At 55.9% G+C, this 18,901-nt stretch overlaps 6 protein-coding genes across 6 annotated transcripts; 3 read left to right on the top strand and 3 right to left on the bottom strand.

Annotated features, from left to right (window-relative positions):
- Positions 1-373: 373 nt before the first annotated feature.
- PV09_04622 (uncharacterized protein) lies at positions 374-1,260 on the top strand (the record flags this gene model as incomplete). The annotated part of the gene is made up of 3 exons (XM_016357998.1): positions 374-650; positions 718-831; positions 887-1,260. The coding sequence occupies 3 exons, from the start codon at positions 374-376 to the stop codon at positions 1,258-1,260; spliced, it is 765 nt and encodes a 254-aa protein (XP_016214200.1).
- Positions 1,261-1,694: 434 nt separating this feature from the next.
- PV09_04621 (uncharacterized protein) lies at positions 1,695-2,447 on the top strand (the record flags this gene model as incomplete). The annotated part of the gene is made up of 1 exon (XM_016357997.1): positions 1,695-2,447. The coding sequence occupies one exon, from the start codon at positions 1,695-1,697 to the stop codon at positions 2,445-2,447; it is 753 nt and encodes a 250-aa protein (XP_016214199.1).
- Positions 2,448-2,707: 260 nt separating this feature from the next.
- PV09_04620 (uncharacterized protein) lies at positions 2,708-3,893 on the top strand. Its single transcript, XM_016357996.1, has 2 exons — positions 2,708-3,226; positions 3,274-3,893. Exons 1-2 carry the CDS (start codon positions 3,119-3,121, stop codon positions 3,730-3,732), a joined length of 567 nt encoding a protein of 188 aa, XP_016214198.1. The 5' UTR covers positions 2,708-3,118; the 3' UTR covers positions 3,733-3,893.
- On the bottom strand, positions 3,865-8,142 carry PV09_04619 (uncharacterized protein). The gene is made up of 3 exons (XM_016357995.1): positions 7,186-8,142; positions 7,015-7,113; positions 3,865-6,951 (listed from the first exon to the last, which is right to left on the bottom strand). Exons 1-3 carry the CDS (start codon positions 7,402-7,404, stop codon positions 4,528-4,530), a joined length of 2,742 nt encoding a protein of 913 aa, XP_016214197.1. The 5' UTR covers positions 7,405-8,142; the 3' UTR covers positions 3,865-4,527.
- Positions 8,143-10,188: 2,046 nt separating this feature from the next.
- PV09_04618 (uncharacterized protein) lies at positions 10,189-12,676 on the bottom strand. The gene is made up of 9 exons (XM_016357994.1): positions 12,319-12,676; positions 11,966-12,269; positions 11,817-11,852; positions 11,087-11,760; positions 10,991-11,031; positions 10,862-10,937; positions 10,762-10,801; positions 10,586-10,700; positions 10,189-10,533 (listed from the first exon to the last, which is right to left on the bottom strand). The coding sequence occupies exons 1-9, from the start codon at positions 12,463-12,465 to the stop codon at positions 10,488-10,490; spliced, it is 1,479 nt and encodes a 492-aa protein (XP_016214196.1). The 5' UTR covers positions 12,466-12,676; the 3' UTR covers positions 10,189-10,487.
- Positions 12,677-13,097: 421 nt separating this feature from the next.
- On the bottom strand, positions 13,098-16,662 carry PV09_04617 (uncharacterized protein). Its single transcript, XM_016357993.1, has one exon. The coding sequence runs from the start codon at positions 16,380-16,382 to the stop codon at positions 13,485-13,487; it is 2,898 nt and encodes a 965-aa protein (XP_016214195.1). The 5' UTR covers positions 16,383-16,662; the 3' UTR covers positions 13,098-13,484.
- Between the last annotated feature and the right edge of the window lie 2,239 nt (positions 16,663-18,901).

The following is an 18,901-nucleotide window of genomic DNA, read 5'->3' as shown; positions in this document are numbered from 1 at the left end:
GTGCGTCTTCACTGTGCGGCCAGTCTGTCGCAAGTCACGTGAGCATGACTTAGCAGATATAACTTATTAGCTTATCTACAAGCTGCTTTAGGATTAAAACCGAACAACAACAAGCCAATCCATCATCTAATCTATGCTACCGTTTGCACCATAATCACTTCCTTTTTCCTTCTTGTACGCTGCATAACAGCGATTCCTTTGCATGGCTTAGCTTAGCTCGGCACCCACATGCGACACAGTCGACACGGGCAGCACGCCTGGTCCCGTGGAGCGCTAACCGCATCGGTACAACGTCAACGCGCCATCGCTCTTGCCTTCGACCGTCACTTTTCTCTCTCTCTCACCGGACAACCGTCGGTTACACACGCCTGCCATGCTGCCTATATCTCGGATACGCCGCTGGCAACTCGCGGGCCTTCACCGCGCCAATGGCCTGGACTCGAGCTTGTCGCGGGTGTTCATCGCCGCACCCCCCAACCGCCGGCCGTTCAGCGAGTCGAGACGGTGTGGCAGCAAGATCGGGAGGGCTCCCATTGCGGTGCCGCCGGGTGTCGAGATCACGCTTCTGGAGCCCCGCAGCACAGGCAGGAACAGGGCAGGCGCGAGAGTGGATGTCTCGATGGCGAAGGTGCATGTGAAAGGGCCCTTGGGTTGGTGTTTCCCTTTCCTGTCGCAGTGGGAGAGGAATGATGGGGCTGACAGCGTAACGCCGCACAGGAGAGACGTTCATGGATATCCCGCCGTATCTCAAGGTCTCTAGAGATGGAGACATGGGCCCCGTGTCTCTAAGCGTGCAAGACGCCAGCGTCAGACACCAACGCGCAATGTGGGGTGAGTGCATGCGTAACACCGGATTCCATCGCATCTATCTAAATGTTGAGAGCAGGAACGCTTCGAGCGGACCTCAACAACCACATCACCGGCGTCTCCGAGGGCCACATCGCCATCCTCCGCCTTGTTGGTGTCGGCTACCGTGCCACCATCGAGCCGACTGCTAAGACCAAGGAGCCTGCCTATCCTGGCCAACAATTTGTCAATCTCAAACTAGGTTACTCGCATCCAATCGAACTGGGCATTCCCAAGGGTGTCAAGGCAAGCACGCCGCAGCCGACGAGAATTCTGCTTGAGGGCGTAGACAAGCACGTGGTCAAGCAGTTCGCAGCACACATTCGAGCGTGGAGGGTGCCAGAGCCGTACAAAGGGAAAGGCATCTTTGTGGATGATGAAACGATCAAGTTGAAGAACAAGAAGATCAAATAGACTGCTGGGTGGCGCCCGGGGCCACAATGGGACTGTAGGATATGTACAAAAGAGCATGATAGATACCCTGCCATCAAGCATCGATTCTCATCCGCCGTCGCTCACAAAGCTGTTCCCCAGTCTTTTAATTTTCTCAGGACCAACCTGCGCATCCTGTCGAAATGCATCCACTCGATATGTCTGGTTCAAGGTTGGCTCCACGAGAGAAAGTCAAACCTTACGCAATCTGGCCGTCTGGTTCATCTTTGAACGACTTGGGAAGGCTCAACTTAAAATCCGCTCTTTACGTTGAAGCACGTAGTCAGCGTCCCTGGCAACCGCTTAACGTCATGTAGACATCTGTATTTTGATCTCTTCGGTACGCCGTCGTTCTTCGCCGCACACATCATTTCTCCCCCCCCACGGACAGCTTTTTGGCACTACTCTCCGTCGCCATGAAGGTCACAGGAGTACTCTACACAGCCGCTGCGCTCCTCTCAAAAGTCATACACGCCTTGCCCACTCCAGAGCCGCAATACTCTCTCGTCTGCAGCGTCTTCATCGGCACATGCATGGGGGATCTGCAGCGGATCTCGCGCCTCCCAAGCGTGGAGCTGAAGAGAGAGTGCGTGTGCAGGGCGCTGAGCGACCACGCCGAGGTGCGACTCCCACCAATCCACAACCCCTCCCTTCCTCCTTCCACGCAGATTGCAAAGGCAAAGAAAATCGGACCAACAGACAGAAGCGCTGACCAAGAGGCAACGAAGCAATGCAAGAGAGAAGGGTTTGCGTGCGTGCGACCCGACGTGGCAAAGCGCGACGAATCCGGCTCCTCGATGCCCTCCCTTCTTCAAGCAGCCAAGGCGCCGCGGGGCGTCGGAGACGAGAAGGCCGACGCGGACTCGCGCGACCCCGCGGGCGAACAGGAGGACATGTTCCTCTCGCCGCTCCTCGACGTGTATAAGCAGCGCCTTGAGAACCTGGTGAAGTACATCAAGAACGAGAGCCCCATGCTCCTGGCCGACGGCCGGGAGTTCTTCACCAACGAAACGACGCAGCGCGAGTGGTACGAGGACGTGACGCGCACGTGGCTCTCGCTCAACGGACAGAGGAAGAGAGCGTTCTTTCTCAAGGGCGTCATGGCCGCCAAGATCTTGGAGATGCAGCGGCATCTGGCGAAGATGTGGGACGACATCGACGTGTCTTAGACGTATGCGGGGGCCACTTTTACCTTTAGTCTTTTTTTCTTTTTCCAAAAACGAAGGAATCAAAAACCCTCCAATCATTTTTTTTCCTCTTTTTTTAAAAAAAAAGGTTGAAAAAAAGCGGGAGAGATTTTGTCGTTTACATCCTTCATTCCTCTAATTGTTGACTGCTTCAATCAGTCGCCAGACAGCAATCTCCGCGCGCGTGGGAAGCAGCGTAGCTAAGTGGAATCCGCGCCCTCGACACGCTGCTCGGATTCGTTGCCGCGGCGACCGCAACGCTGTAGTTGATGCCATTAACGTCCTACCCCCGTCGTCGCCCCTCCCCCCCCTCCTTTTGAAAGTGCTCCCGCTCGCAAGTTGCGTGAAATCAAGCCCCAAGAAAAGCATAATCAAACCTCCCCAACAACTCTCGCCCAAGGACGCGGACGAACGATGGCTCGACCCCACAATATACACTTCCGAAAGGGCGCCGCCCACACCAGCGGCGACGAAGACACATTCGGCGACGTGGCCTGAGCCGACCGTCACGGCGCCGCAGCGGCACCAAGCTCAGGCGCCGTTCAAAAGAAAACAAACCCCCCTTTCCCCTTTCCCCTTTTCCCCTTTCTCTCTCATCCGTCCTGCTGAGGGATCGAATTCCACCGACAGAAGACGACAGCGTTCCAAAAGATATGCGGGGCACAAGCGCGTGGATCGTCGTGCTCGCGGTCGCGGCTCGGCACGCCGAGGCGTACGCGCGACGCGGGGATGCAGTCGCCGGCGCGGCGTGGGGACACAGGGTAAGGTCTTCTTCCCGACGGCGAGCGGGCGCGGCGGCCGCGGCCAGGCGTACGCGGCCAGGCGGGGCCTGCGTCCGACGTTTGGGCCCCCGAGCGCGCGCGTAGGCGGATCCCGGGTTCCCGTGGCTGACGTTCTGGTCCTAAAGAACAGCGAGACGCAGGGGACGAGTGAAGGCACGGCGTCCTCGATCGAAGCGGGACGTTCTGCGGCCGAGGGCGGCGGCGCTGTTGCAGGAGCGCCGGATGTGCTTGGCGTCGGCGACGGTGTGCCCGAGAGCGAGGCGATGGCGGTAGCGGCGCCTTCTGGCGTCGAGGAGCAGAGGAGAGCCCCGATGCTGGTCGTACCGAGCGGCGCGGTGCCGCCGCCGCCGGCTGCTTTGGAGGCGAACCACGACAAGCTGCCTCAGCATGGGGCGTGGACCGGAGGCGGCGCCCCAGGGCGAAGAAGGGGCGAGTGGAATCGCCAGAGGAGAAACAAAGAATGGAAAAAGCGAGGCTCCAAATAGGTCGATTCGTCATGTTAAAAGAGCAGGAGGGCATGTACGTAGCGAGCCATAACAGATCGTGACGCACAACTCTTACACCGGCTCGGCCTAAGCGTTAGCTTTGCAAAAGAGTGTCAAAGAACCGAAGGAACTGGCCTGCACCGCGCGTGCCGCTGTTCAATCTGTTTCATTCTTTCCTACCCTAATCCCAAATTTAGTTACACGAGGCAATCTTGCGATCCTAGCATTCCCATCCATCTATGATTTCCCTATCCCCACACGCGCGCGCGAGGAAGTGACGCGCGTTCGCATGCTAAGCAAGTAAGCAAGTCAGAAAAAGCAATCTACTCGCCTTCCCAAAATTAAGAATCCCTAAATCAGGCAAGCCACACATATATAACGTTATGAATGTGTTGTGCTTTCATACAAGAAAGGGCAGCCGAACCAGAGGACCGCGGAAAAGTTACAAAGGTTTACCCCGACGCCACGTGGACACGTATAATATATGGTATCTCCTCTCCCAATTGCAGAGTCCCCATATCCAGATGCCGACTCCCGGTGATGATCCTCAAGGGGGAACCTTTGATGAAATAACCAACGCGACCAAGCAAAAGCCAGGATGAATAAAAAATGCCGCAAGGATGATCGATATGACGTTGATAAAGATGATGAAGGCGAAATAGCACCGTGTGACAACCATGAAGCAATTTTACGGCGTGTGAAATGGTGAAAACCAAAGCCAGGAACAAAATCAGATATGCCACTCCGTATGCAAAAAGCACACATGAGGAAACAAAGCTGCGCCATCTCACGTGGTCATTGGTTCCAAGCTCCTCGTCTATCACCCCTTCCAGACGTGGTTGCACCACGTGTCTCCTCAACGCTCCGTCGGGAAGCAGAGCCTAGCTCACTAAGCTGGAAGATGAGGTCATCCTCTTCTCCTGTCTGCATGCTCAGCCTGCTGCCTGCGCTGTACCTGCTCCCCCTCTCACTCGAGAAGCTGGGGCTGCCGCGTCTATAGCCACGCGAGAGGCGGTGGCGGAATGCCTGCGGGACGGGTTCAACAATACTGCCGGGTCTGGATGATGACTCCTCGCGGGACGTTGGTTGGCTCGTGTCCAGTGGAGGAAAGGGATACGCGGCATATCCTTCATTAGAGGGCTGGGGAGAAGAGTCCTCGCCTGTGGGCGAAGAGCTTTGAACCTCCATGTTGACGCGTAGCAGCTCGCTCATGCTCAGCTCCGTACGTTCCTCTGCAGGCAGGGACGCGCTCCGCATACCGTACAATTCAGGCTCATCCTCTAGGCCCCGCTCGCGCGTGCGCCCGCTGGCAGAGCTTGATCGCCGCACGTACGGCCAGGCGTGTGGACTGGTCGGGATGTCAATCGCGTTAGTCCCCGTGTTATCTCGCGCAGTGCCTTCGCTTGAGTTTTCCTCGCGCATGGCCTCCGTTGGGGACCGTCTTCGGGTCCGGCTTCTACGCACAGTGTCGCCGTAATCAATGGTCAGGTTATCGCTCAGTCTTGACGGAATGGCGGGGGTGTGCGGCGTATGAGGCGAAATGGGCTTTCCCGGTGACGAAGACGTCGACGCAGAAGTGCCGTGAACCATAGGCGGCACGCTTGAAAGCTGGCGACTGGATGAGGTGGATGACCGTTGCAGGAGTAGCGACGAGGACAGTGAATCCGACAAAGCCGTGTTCGACTCTCTCATGCCTCTGTACTTTGACAATGCCGCCGTCGTCCGCCGCATAGAGGCGTCTTTCGACGCGGAATCAGTTCGCGAGAAGCTTTTCAGATCTTTCTTTGCCTCCAGCAGCTTGATGAAATCTTGCAGATTTTTGTCATCTTCTGACTGTTCCATCGAGCCCGAGCCCGATCGTTGGGATTCGTTGACGATCTCATCAGAACCACGTTGCGCTGAAGACGACGCACTCTGCTTGCCGCTGCTGTTATGGTCATCGTCCCCTTTGCTACCCGTAGAGGAGAATCGACTCCTTCTGTGACTAAAGCTGCTGCTGTATCGGGCAATCGGAGCAGGCTTTGGCGAAGATGATGTCGACGATGCGATCGCAGTCTCGTTAGGTAGCTGCGGCGTCCGAAGCACCTGCTGAGGGAGCGTAGTTAATGACGGACGGTTTCTCGTATGCGTGAGGGAAGCCGGCCCAGGTCGGCCGGGAAAGGATGTCCCTGGCGAGGTGGGAAGATTCATTCCCGGTGAAGAAGCTAGTGAGCCAGCTTTGAACGGCTGGAACGAGACGGACGGCCGCCTAGGGTTGATAGAGGCGCCTTCTGCTCGCATCGAGGATCTCGAACTAGTCGACCGTCGATGATCAGGCTGAGTTCTTAGAGGCGGCGTGTCCGGCGTCGCATCGTCACGTATCGCGCGCATGGCCGACAGTGGACTGGTACCTGGCGCAGCAGCACCAGACCTGTGGAACGTCGACAACGATCCATACACCTGCCCTTCCTGCTGCGAGTCCGGACTATAGTCATGTCGAGCATTGGGGACCGAGCTTGGCACGACGGCGGCCTCAGTCCTACGGCCAGCTAAGGAAGGTCTGAAGTAGTGATCGTCCGAAGCCATAAAGTGCGAGCTCATCAACGACTCCGTATCATCTACGCGAAAATCACAGTTCGTTCTATACGTGACGGATATGTTCAGGGTGCCTGCCGAGCATTGCAGATGTTCAAATGAGTATTGCTCGACGACGTCGTCCTCGCTAAGGGCCAGTGGTATGTGCAACGTATCTACCTTGGAGCTGGGTACGGCCCCGTCTAGGATGCGATAGTTCAATTTAACGGTAGGATGATTAGGAGGTTGCTTCAGGAGGCGGCGCGAGTATTTGAATGCAGGCATGGTGCGTCCATATGTGAAGAGTGATCTAAACAAAGGAATACCGCGCTTGTACACAGCGGACAGACTGCCGGGTTGCATGGCACTATCTCGAGGCGAGCCATCCAGGCTTATTCTCCATCGCTCTAGCACAAGCTGCGATGCATTCGCCGTCTTGCTCGTCGGACGGTCACCTGGAGCTAGTGTGCGGTTTAGGGTGTCGGCCACGTCCCATCGCTTGCCATTGTCGTCTAAAATGATCAGCTTCTGGCTTCGGGTGAGCTGCGTGAGGTCTAGGTATATCTCGATTATCATAGGCGGAGGTCGTTCCACGCTCACGTCTGTGGCCCTCCACGGCGCTGTGAATTCTGCGAGGGTATCTGACTCGGGAAGGACCAGGTTGAACTATGCGTTGACATTAGCGTGATGAGTGAACATGGAGGCGAGAGAAACATGGACGGAACCTACCCATTTGTTGTACTTGATATCATCGCCGTCTTTGAGCTTTGCCGGAGTCAGAAACACCCTGGAGCTGACCAGCGTCAACGCCCCCTTTACGAAGAATTGCTACAGATGCGGCTCTTTAGTGTGTTTGAGCTTCGAAAAGAGACGAGAGAGGTAGACAGATGGACCACATACCTGGATGATGGCGTTCAGATTCCGTAGCTGCTTGATCTCGTCCTGCGTGTAGTTCTCCGCTTCCCCAAATCCACTTCCGCTGTCGCTAGGCGAATCCTGCATCCTTCGTCGTTCCGACATGCTATCCCGCTCGTTGTTTGATCTGAGCGGGTTCGTTCTGGGAGAAGTAGCTGATGAGGCCGAGGCTCTAGCGCCAGCCGGTCTGGGGGGAGGGTACATGGTAGGACACAGGAGGCCACTTTCAGGAACGAACCGTGCGTGCCTGGAGGTAGACACACAGCTCCCGAGGGTACGAGGAGGGGATGAGGTACGGGAGGTGGCTTGGATGGTGGAGAGGGAATGAGACAGGAAGTGCGCACGCGAGACAAGGCAGGATGGTGAGTTGCTCGCTACGAGGACAGCAAATCGGGAGCTTCAAGAAAATCCATCACGGTACAGTTGAGCAGCACGCTGTACAGGGGGAAAGTGGTGCGCGAGCAGAGCAGGAGAGGAATGCAATGGAACAGCGTCAAGACTGCAGGCAAGTCGGAGAATGACTCGATAGCGGTTGAGCTCGAGACACGAGAGGAGACTCAAATTTCTTCTTTGCTCCAGGCCACCATGCGGAGGGGTAGGGCGTGTCAGTGGCTAGGCAGTAGTCATATTGACAGAGCTTGTGGAACGACGGGTGAAGTCTGGCGGGTGGCTGTGGATGGATGAGGAACTGAGGTGGGAGCTTGTCGCAGCTTGTCTTGGGGACGGGCAGAGTGATGGGGCGAGGTGGAGATAAGCTAGCGAATAGCACGGCGTACAATCAGGAACAAGGCTCTCTGGGCCAACGATGCTTGACGACGGGCTCAGAGGAGCAGCACGCAGGCGGCGGGATGTGATGGGGGTGGCAGGCTGAGGAAGAGACGACGACGGCAGCAAGAAGAAGGGAAAGAGAAGAGCACCGGGAGGGATGCAAGGTGTGCTGGGACAGCGAGGGAGGTCCAGGACGTGTCGAGGAGCAGCACCAGCACCAGCACCAGCGCCAGCACCAGCACCAGCAGTTCAGCGACGCAGCCAGACAGACGACGAAGATGATGCTTCGGTAGGGAAAGCCCGTGCAAGCGCGGGGGCCCACTATTTGCCTCGCTGGGCGTCGGCGCTGGACGGGGCGCACGCACGCAATGGAGTCACACTCGCACGCGCACTCTGACGACTCGCCGACGCTCTCAAACACGCACACACGCACACCCACACATACACATGCGCATACACTCCCGCACAGTCAGATGAGCGGGCGGACGGCCACGGTCTCACCCATGGGCCCACGCCCGCGTCGCCTCGTGACGCTGGATCGCATGCTTAGGGGGTTAGAGCCGGAAAACTGGGGGACCGCGCCCGCCAAAAGACAGTGAGAGGCTCCTCACACCTCCCGCCGCCGCTGCTGCTGCTGCTGCTGCTGCTGCTGCTGCTGCTGCTCCTCCAACGACTGCGACGTCCGTCCGCTCAGTCCTGCACGACCACTCCGGCGTCCTTCGCTTCATCTACGTCAACGATTCCACGTCCACGCTCGCGCAAAGCCGCAGACTCCCACATTCGCACACTCGCCACTTCCCATCTTGCTCAGCCGTCCACCTGCTCTTCATCACATGACGCCACTCATCCTGCTGCTCTTTCCTCTTTGCGAATGCTATTGCTCCTGCTTTGCTGTTGCTTGCGCTTTCCGCCCGCTGCTCGGTGTTGCCGTCGCCCTCTCTTCCGCCCTCCTCCTCCTCTCCCCGCCCCTCATCCTCATCCTACTGCTCTTCTCCTCTCTCTCACTCTCCTCCTTTCTGTCTCCTCAGCCCGGCTGCAGCCGTTCAATAACGTCAATAATGCGGTATTGAAAAGCAGTCCGCCGATGATCCAACGGCCTCAACCGGTCACAAGCCCCCTCTCTACCTGTATCCATGTCAATGCGCACAACTGGCATCAGCGTCCACCGCGGAAGAAAAAAATACGGCTGGCCTGCTTTAATTTGGGCACTCCGGAATCGCTCTTCATTTCTTACACACCTTACTTCTCGCACCTATCAAAGCCACAAGATAGCCTCGCACGTCTCCCTGGCCTGCTCACTAGTCATCGTGTGAGCATGCCGTATTCGGACGGTCAAGGAGACCCTCTGACCGTTGATTGCTTATCGCTCGTACTCGTGACTGGCTCAACGAAAAGGTCAGCAACAAAACCTTTCACAGGCCGACCAGCTTTGTTCCGCTTGCTCGCTTGAGATAACAGCTTGCCAGCGGCGCGGAGCATCGTGCATTAGCGGCCAGCGAACCTCTGTAGAGCTAAAACGACGATCGCGCCTGCGAACTCGTGCGCCCCATGCCAACGCGGGTGTGGCCGTGAGAGCGCAACTCACTAGCATTCCATTGCCAGGCAGAAAGGGGGCTGCAAAAGCACACTGCCTAGTTGAGCAACTGTGCATGAATTGTTTGATTCATTCTTTGACTGTTTCAGCCTTTACTATGCTCTGTGCGTCTACATGAGTGGTTTTGCTCCGCCAATTGAGCCATGGCAATCGCGTCGGCCTTGGCTGCGGCGCAAAGTCTGGGGTGTGGTCGCGGCTTCAGCGCCAGCACCAGCTCGCCGCAATCCCCGATTGGGACGTGGATCAGCAACGATCCGTCGTCGACTGGTTGGACACCTGTCTTACGGTGACTTGACATGAAGCTCACGGCTGTCGTCCCAAACGTGTGGCCTCCAGCCAGCCGCGAACACGCTACAACAGTGCTGAACCGAGCGGTCACTTGAAAACCCGAACAAAACGTTACACTTTTCTTATGCAGGCTCAAGGCAGCAGTGATGCTGCTAATGTCCATCAATGCAGAGATACGCAAGGCACTGATCAGGCGTATTTCTAAGACACGCATTTCGTGCCTGGTATTCATGTATCCAGCATGCACTCTCTGGAACCTTTCGTGATCCATTAGGCTCGCCTTCCGATTGGTGACTCTGTTGAACTTCCGGTGTACAAGGAGACAGAGAGCGTTTTCTCACCAGGCTTGCACAGGGCCTAAAGTACTTCTCTATGGCATCATTCTATCTTCTATCACAATCTCGGATCCTCAGCTCCTCAACGTATCCGTAGTACGGACGTCCATCAATTCGAGGCTAGTGGTGAAAAAGCTGTTCTTGAGATTATGTTTACCGCCATGCCGCCACTGCAGCCAATGCAAGGATCTCAAGCTCATGCCATCACTGGTTGCCCAGCCTGCTGATTGAGGAACCCTGCGTCAATTTTGGTCTCCTTGTTCTAATTCTACACCTGCACCTCATCTAATAAGATGCACATTCTAAAGTTTCGATTTTCGAACCACCTTGTGGGCCCAGGGATGTTTGCTTGGAGTCGTCAGATCTATTGAATCGCGCGCAGACTGATCGATTCACTCACTCGCCTCTGATTACCATATGATCCAGCTGGCCTGTATTCAGGAGTCCCGGGTGAGCTTGATCAAGGCTGGTGATGCCAATCATCTGCATAGCCGTCTCAAGCTCATCCTTGATTACTTTTGAGGTAGACCGTTAGACTGTGTTCGGGATCACTGCCTAGATGTGGGTCATACGTACTATCAATGGCGTGTGCAACACCCTCCTCTCCGTATCCAACCTTGAATCATCGAGCTTTAGCACTTTGCAGAATGGAGAGGGGCCAATGGAGAGGACTCACAGCGAACAGAAACGGGCGGCCCATGCAAACGCCACTTGCACCCAAGCAAATCGCTTTCAAGACATCTGTTCCGCGACTGTTGCCTGGTTAGTCGTTGCATTTCCGCAAACTCTGTTTCGAAAGACCAACCGAATGCCGCCATCAATGAACACCTCCATCTGTTCCATCACCTGGATGGCAGTGTCAGCCTTCTATGCCCCAGCCGTTACAAAGGCTTGTTCCCACCTCTGGGCAATTGGCATTAATTTCGAGCAATGTTAACAGACTCGGCTGCGCGGTATCCACAGCGCGGCCTCCGTGGTTCGTGATGTAGATACCCTTGCAGCCCATCTCAAGCGCCTTGCGCGCGTCTGCTGCGCACTGGATGCCCTTAACAAAGATTGGCACATGTGTCAGTGTCTGAAGCCACCGAATGTCATTCCATTTCAGATCGGCGTCGATGAACGTGCCTGTAGCTCGCGCCAACCCGGATCCCTTTTTGTCCTTTGAAAGCTTCTGGCTCTGAAAACTCTTGGGCTGCTTGTAATTGCTGTCGATCTTGAGTCTCTCGTCATCCTCCCGCTTTCCTACCACAGGAAGGTCGGCGGTGACGATGATGGCCTGCAGTCCCTTCCATTTGCTCACGTCTCGTACAATCTGCTCAGTCACTCTACGATCTTTGTTCACGTAGAGCTGATAAAAGACGGGGTAGTCGTCGCGAGGCAGCACTGAGCAGATCTCCTGGAACGAAAAGCTGGCGTTGTTACATGCGATGATCGTCGTGCCCTTTGCAGAAAGTGCTCGCGCCATCGCCTGCTCGCCATCGGGATGGCTGAGACGGGCGAGTGCGGCAGGTGCTGAGAAGAGCGGGAGCGAATATTTCTCCCCTAGGACCTCACAGCTGACATCGACATTTTTTACTGTCTTCTAGTGAGCGCAATGTTTTCGTCAGGATTCTGCATGTTGTCGTACGCACCGCCTGTCAATATCCTTGGTCTAAAGTAGATTCGCCCTACAAGTGCAGCGACTGTTGTTAGTCACGAAGTTCAAGCATCACTCTGCAAGGTCCGGGAGCAGATTTCAAATGGGGCATGAATTGAACGTGTCGTCTGGAACACAACTCACGCCAGTAGTCGGCATTTGCAGCCTTTGTGATATGATCGTTCGCAGCCGTCATCTGAAATGCCCACGCCTTCGGGCTCACATGCTTCTCCGCCACTTTCTCAAAGTCGTGCATGTTCAGAATCGTCTCCAACGGCGGCCTCTCACTGGGGTCCGCCTTGGGTGCCGATTCCATCGTTGACGCTTGCCGCTTCTTCCACTCGGCCGTCACGGTGCTGCTGTCGATTTGGCCTATGTTTTTAGATGCATCAAGATACTTCTTCACCAGGGACGGCCCGTGGACCTCGTTGTATGCGTCCGTGGCATCCTGTTACGCGTCAATTCGAGAGGCAGCGAGCTCGCGTCATGGCACGTACATGGCCGATGTACTGGTAGATGATTTCCGCCCCGCCGGGATGCTGCTCTGCGAAGTCTGTGACGTCCCATACCGTCGTGTCGATCAGGATCCACGCATCGCCAGGCTTGTTGTGCCTGGACAGCTGTTCGGTCGATATCAATGGCATTGTGAAGGGTCTCTTGCTTATCTCCGAAGAGTCAGAGACGGAGCTCGGACGTAGCACGAACGAGAACGCAAGTGATCAAAGCAGCCCAGGCAAAAGAGAAAGAAAAACTTTAACAAAGTATGAACAAAGAGAATGCCTAGACAGCCAGATGTAAACACCGGATATGCGGCTCAAGCATTCGACTTCAACGGACCCGGAAAAATTTTGTCACAATACTACCGAAGGTAGAGAGGCTTTCGTAAAACAACGCCGTCAAGAGCAAGGACGTCTCACCATTTAAGCAAGTAAAGCGGAGTCTTGACTCTTGCACCGTTCAACACTCGACAATCTCGCTAGGCTGGTTCAATGGGCGGAATTAAGCCGAAGCGTTTCGCGGGGTGTGGGGTTTCTCGGTGCTTGAGGCCCGTTCACGGCAAATGCGAAATCAAACAAGACACTTTTCTATTGCTGGAAAACCTAAACGGGCGGACTCTCTGTGGAAGGTCGAGGGAGAAAACCCGCCCGTCCCAACCAGAGTGAGGTGCCGGGAAAAGAAAAAAAAAAGTTTCAATGCCAAGTTGGTGCGGCAACATGTAGACTCTTTTATGGCGCGGAACGACACCTTGCCTGCACACATCTCAACTAACTACGGGGGAAAATGGCGGACAGATTCAAGACTATCGAAAGCTAATTACTGTGAAAGGGCAAGCATGAAAGTAATAATTGCACTGCGGCAAGCATAACCGCTCAGCGCGCTGCACGAGCAAGAGAAGTGCGTGCAGTAAAAATAGAAAGGAGTACGTAGAGCTTGGATTTAGATTATACAAGCGACTACCGAGCACACCCCCCAATCGAGATTCCCGTGTCCCCTCGAGCCGACCAGAAAACGAAGGGAGGGAGAGAGAAAATACTGCACGAAAAGGGTATCACTTTTGTACACCATGGTATGCGCAGAAAAAGCGGCGGTCAAAAAAAAAGAAAGAAAAAAGAAAACAAAAAACAGTGCAGCAGGACGAAAACGTAGAGCGCACGTCCAGCTTTCATAGCCCGTTCAGTCTCGGACTGAGAACCCGCGGTGGCCTCCAGCCAGGCCCATCCAATGGACTCGATCCACCCGAGCCGGCCGTTCCACTCATCGCTTGCGCCAAACTCATCATGCCTTGGGCTCCTCGCGAAGGGCTGATTGGGCTCACGGGCTCCCTGCTCGTGTCCTTGCTCGCGTCGTCAACATCGAGTCCCCTCCTGAAGAAGTCCGCTTGTTCCATCGGGCGGTTTTTCTTGTCCGTCCGGACGACGTTGATCGTGACGCCGGAGTCGCGGGTGTAGATGCGGAGACCGACGACGCACACGGCGTTCCATGGGTCCTTGGCGTAGTCCTCTTCGTCTGCGGGTGGGTTCGCGGCTGGCTGCCCTTGGCCGTAGACGCCGCCATGGCACGGATCAAGATTGTCCAAGTCGCTGTCGTCGGGCTCATCCAGTTCCGAGTCCCAGCTGAGATCGTCGTCGCTGATGTCGCTCAGCGTGAGCTTGCCATCGGGCTTCGAAGGACGGTGCACTTGTATGCCCGGCGTACCGTAGCTAGAGGCATGTAAAGAGACTGGACGAGGTTCGAGCGTGTCGCGACGAGGTGTAGAGTTGAGCGAGGGCGGACCTGATCTCGACGAGATCGACAAAGAAGCCGGTCTGGTGTCTCGTCTTGGCCTGACTCCGTTCGGAGCTGGGTTGGTGATCAACGACGGTGGCAGGGTTCCACCGTGCGCGTTGTCAAAAGAGTCCTGTCTCCGTACTGGTTGTACGGCACCGTTACCCATAGCTGCCCCCGCATTGATTCCGAGGCCATCGGGGATGGACTCTGGCTCGGACGTGAACTTCATACCCTCCACGCCTTTCTCCAGTGCTTCTTGCTTGGCCTGCTCGTCAGCCTGTCTCTGCATCTTGGCAATCGCTTTCGCCTCCTTCTTCAGGTTCATCTTCATGGCGCGGAACTTTTGCTTCTTGTGCTGCAGAACGCGAGCGGCGTGCATCTTCTTGGCGGTCTCGCGCCTCTTCGCCCGCCTTTCTTTCTGCTCAAGCTCTTTGTTGGCATGCTCGATTTCGCGGAAGTCGCCCTTTGCGTGCGCGAGATCGTAGCTGAGACCGATGTTGAGAAGCTTTTCACGTCGCGTCTGGCACGTGGCGGCAACGACCTCCTCCACGGTTGGATCGGACGGATAACGCTTAGCCGTGATCTTGATGAGTACCGTGTACTTTCCAGCCTCGAGCTCCAATTCCGTGCTGACGCTGCGTTTCATGTAATATGCCGGGTTCGACCGGACAATGTACTCCTCCTCGTCTTCCTTGTGCAGACGGAATTGCAGGTGAAAGTCGTACTGGCCTTCCAAGCCACGGAAATAGCGGTCATCGAGCTGTTGGAGCACAATTACAACTTCACCCTTCTTTGCAAGTGTGAAGTCGAAGCGCGTGTCGAGGTAGTCGACCGACCACGGGACCTCGACGCTCGTCCATGACGAGATGACCTGCCACGAGCTGTTAAACAGCCGAGTTCTGTCGATGTGCTGATAGTTGCGGAGAAGGTCCTTGTAGCTAATCCAGAAGACGCCATCGTCGCCGAACTTGTGGTTGAGGGCCTGCATCCACTCTGGGGTCCATTCTGCACTACCGTCGCTCCACGCGCCCCTCCATTCCGTGTTGCCCCACGGGTTGCGGAGCTTCAGAAGCCGCTCACCGTTGACTTCGCGCGCTTCAAGGATAGAGTAGGCGTGCTTCTCGAGGATGCCGTTGCGCATTCCGTGCTTGCCGCCCATCTGGCCGCAGCCGAACAAGAAGGTCTTGTTCACCTGCATGAGCTCCTCTCTCCAGAATTTATCCTTGTCCAGGATGTCCGTCGAGAATATTTCAGTGGTGACGCCGCCGGTAAGGTCCTCAATCGCCTCGCCGACAAATCCGCTTTCGAGAGCAGAGTAGTCGCCGTGCGCCTTCGCGTATGCCTTCTCCAGCAGCGGTAGCCACGTCTCATTGGGGTCACTGCACTGCGCAAAGTACAGAGCCCGCGACCCCGTCTGCATCACCGCTCTGTACTCTTCCTCCGGGCTGGTGCGATTCTGCAGCTCGAGCCACTTGTTCCTTTCGAGCGTTGCATCGTTAAAGTCCTCCTTGATCAGGTAGAGCTTGTCGTCAATCACTTCAGAAATCCACTCGCCGTCGCGATGGAATACAAAGCCATACACACCGACCTGCTCGTCGCGGGCGACGCAGATGGACTGTATGAGGCTGTCCTTGTTGCTGAGCGTACACAGCGCGCTCATGAACCAACAGTCGCCTTCTTTTCCCTGCCGCACGTCGTTGGCCGTGGCACCCTCGATGAAAAACTGTGGATTCTCAAAGATGTCTTCAACCCTCTTGACGCTCTGCGGGCGCAGATCCGTCTTTGTGTCAAGCAGTCCCATCAGGCAGTCTGCGAACGGTCTCTCCGTGTGCCATCTCCTGAAGTCCGCCTCAATATTGAAGTGCGGGTCCGTGTACTTCTGATTCGTCCGTCTGCATTCCTTGACGATTTTGGCCACCTTGGCCTCGCAATTCGCCTTTGCCTCGTCGTAGCTGGCGAGGGCGTTCTTGACGCCCTTGGGCGCATGCGTCGCGGCGTGTTTCGCATAGTAGTTGTCCGGTAGGATCGAATACGCCTTGCCGGGCGTTTTCGAGGTGAAGGCAGACCAGAAGTCGTCCACCGTTTTCTGGGGATGCTGCTTCTTGGGGAAACGACGCTTGATCGGTCCACGCGTCTGCTGCGCCTGCGGCGCCTGTTCTTCCACCAAGGACGGAGCACGCGAAGTCTCATCGCGCGTTGGCGACTGCCCACGGCTAGCGGGAATAGTCGGGCCGTCATAGCGAGGTACCTCGCCAGACGATGGACCTTCGCCTCGAGGGGCCCGTCGAGACATTTCAAGGTCAAAGGACAGAGTTCTATCGCTATTCGGCCCGACTTGAATGGGTGGAGGGCGGAGGAGAGGGGTTGAAGAGAGTGGAGTGAAGACGAGGGCAAAGCACGCAGATGGAGGGAAGCAATTGGAATGCGAATTAGAAATCAAGGACTACAGCAACAGCGGTAGAGACAGAACGAGCAGCCTGAGAAAACTCTGAAGAATTCGCCGTCGGAAATGAGGACGACATATGTCAGCCAGCGCATGCGCAGACACAAAGATGTCGCTGCGGAGTCCGTTCTATTTGTAGCGCGATCATCCGAGCTGAAGGAAAGAGTTGCAGCACAAGGCGGGGGCTTGCATAGGGCGGCGATGGCGTTGCGGCTGCGCGCTACTGGACAACCGGCTGGTACGGGCGGTGGATTGACCGCATCTTGGAAGCCAGAAACCCATCCATAGCCGTCGCCATCACATCCACTGGTCGTGCTGCGCGCGAGAGGCGGCGGAGGCCACGACCCGTAATCCTGCACAAGCTCCGTCCTGCTGTGCGTCGCAGCGGCGCTCTCTGTGCTGGGCGAGAACCTCCACAAAGCCCGCTCCGTCGGCTCGATAAGATCGGACAAGGCCGAGATGCACGGGGATCCCAGGCTGGTAGTGTCTTTGCCCTATGCTTGTTCTAGTTCTAGAAGATCGCTGGGACGAGACCGCTGCCAGTGCGGTGGTTCAGTCGTGCTGCAAGCCGTTCTGCCCAGGTCCAGGATCCGCGCTGTCATCTTTTGGCAGGACCCGCAAGCCCAGCACGATGTCACCTCTTGTCTGGGATGGCCGTTGGACGCACCCGCACTCAGCACGTTCTGTAGCCGCTGCGTCGGCTCAACCTGCTCTCTCATCTGGAGTAGAGCTAGCTGCCCAGGTCTCATATGCACAGCAGGACTTGCCAAAGTCACGGCCACCAGCTGTCGATTTCCGGATCATGAGATCCTCGTATCGTCGATACCTAATCATCCCGTCCGAGAAGAAACCTCGCACAAGACACCAGCCGTCCTGCGGCCACGGTTCTTTGTCCTGGCCGAACTAGTAGTCGGATGTAAGAACTCTAAAATTGGCACCCAAGCTTACGCATCAGCGATCACCCACCATTGGGTCACTTCGGTGTGTCCATGCCTTATTTTTTTTTTTTTTTTCACTGCATCTTGGCTTCGCCAATGTGTCAGATGAGAGCAAGCTCATCAATTGTCTGTCGATTGACGTATGACGAGCGCATGGGTGCTAGATGACGGCCGCCGGGAGAAGACTTTCTGTTCAGAATTCCGTAATGTGGAATCAAGACTCCTCCTTACACGTGACATCAATTCAAACCAAAGCGAGATTACATGTTCCTATTGTCACAGACATCAGAATGTGCCCAGGGACGTTTTTCAGAGCCCCATCATGACCATTATTTGCCTCACCGCTCTCGTGCTTGCTCTCGAACACACTCAAGCCAAACCCACGGCGCTTCCGAGAACCTCCCACGGCAAATGCCATCAAGCATGAGGTACCTGCAGACAAAGTCCCACAATTAGCATGATGCAACTCAACACTTACGAGAACACATCAACAGCGGCAGGCACAATCTTCCTTACCCTCCCCAAAAAGCCGTCTGTGTACGCCAGAGCGATGGACTTGAAGGTCCACGTCGAAACATTTGATTCTCTTCACCTCTGCGACCCCGTCCAAGGCAAAGACTTGCGAACATCTATGTTCTAGGTTGCACACTCGCCATGGCTCGTCGTGCTCTCATCGACGTGCCCAGCCGCATTCTTGGGCGACGAAAACTCCTTCTTATTACTATTTTTTCTAACACCTACACAACGTATTCGCCTAGCAACTGTCCAGCCTCGCTTGCACGCAGCAGGGATCACGCTGTGGGTCCTCGCTCACAGTAGCCAGAACGCTCCACCACGTCCTCGTCCCGAGAGCAGAGCGCTAGTCAAGACTTTGTGCACACTGAAGAAAAATCGACGTCCCTGTCGACGCCGTGCTCACTGATGGGGAGGATAAATGGAGCACGTGAAAAGCTGGCCTCCGCCACCCCCCCCCCCCCCCCCCCCCCCCCCCCTCCAATCCAACTATGGCAGTCCTGAGCGCGACAAGCTCATTGTTTGTCCCAAACATTAAACCACGACGACTAAGCCGTCGTCGTGCCCCAAAACAAGTTTTTTCAAACACTCCCAAAGATTCGCACGCCGACGGTTCGGCCCGGACAACGTTGCCTTCTATATTTAGAGCAGTGCAACAACGACGTCCGGCGCCGCACCCCGGGATGTGAATGCCGGTTTGGTCGGCGGACGACGAGGGACGAGGACCTGGTTGTGGAGTGCCGTTCTTGCGCGGGCGTCGACTCACGGATTAAATGGCTTCTATTTTCATTCTTGGTTCCAGTGTGGCCTGGTTCCAAGGTCGCCCGCGCAACCGTTTGCCCCACTGCATAGTGTTGTCGCATCGAGCAGTCCAAGTGCGGACCCAGAAGGCTCTCTCGCGTAAATCACGATCAAATA

The sequence above is a fragment of the Verruconis gallopava genome (assembly GCF_000836295.1).
Source record: "Verruconis gallopava strain CBS 43764 unplaced genomic scaffold supercont1.13, whole genome shotgun sequence".
In the NCBI taxonomy this organism is placed as follows: domain Eukaryota; kingdom Fungi; phylum Ascomycota; class Dothideomycetes; order Venturiales; family Sympoventuriaceae; genus Verruconis; species Verruconis gallopava.
This window is presented reverse-complemented; position numbering and strand designations above follow the sequence as displayed.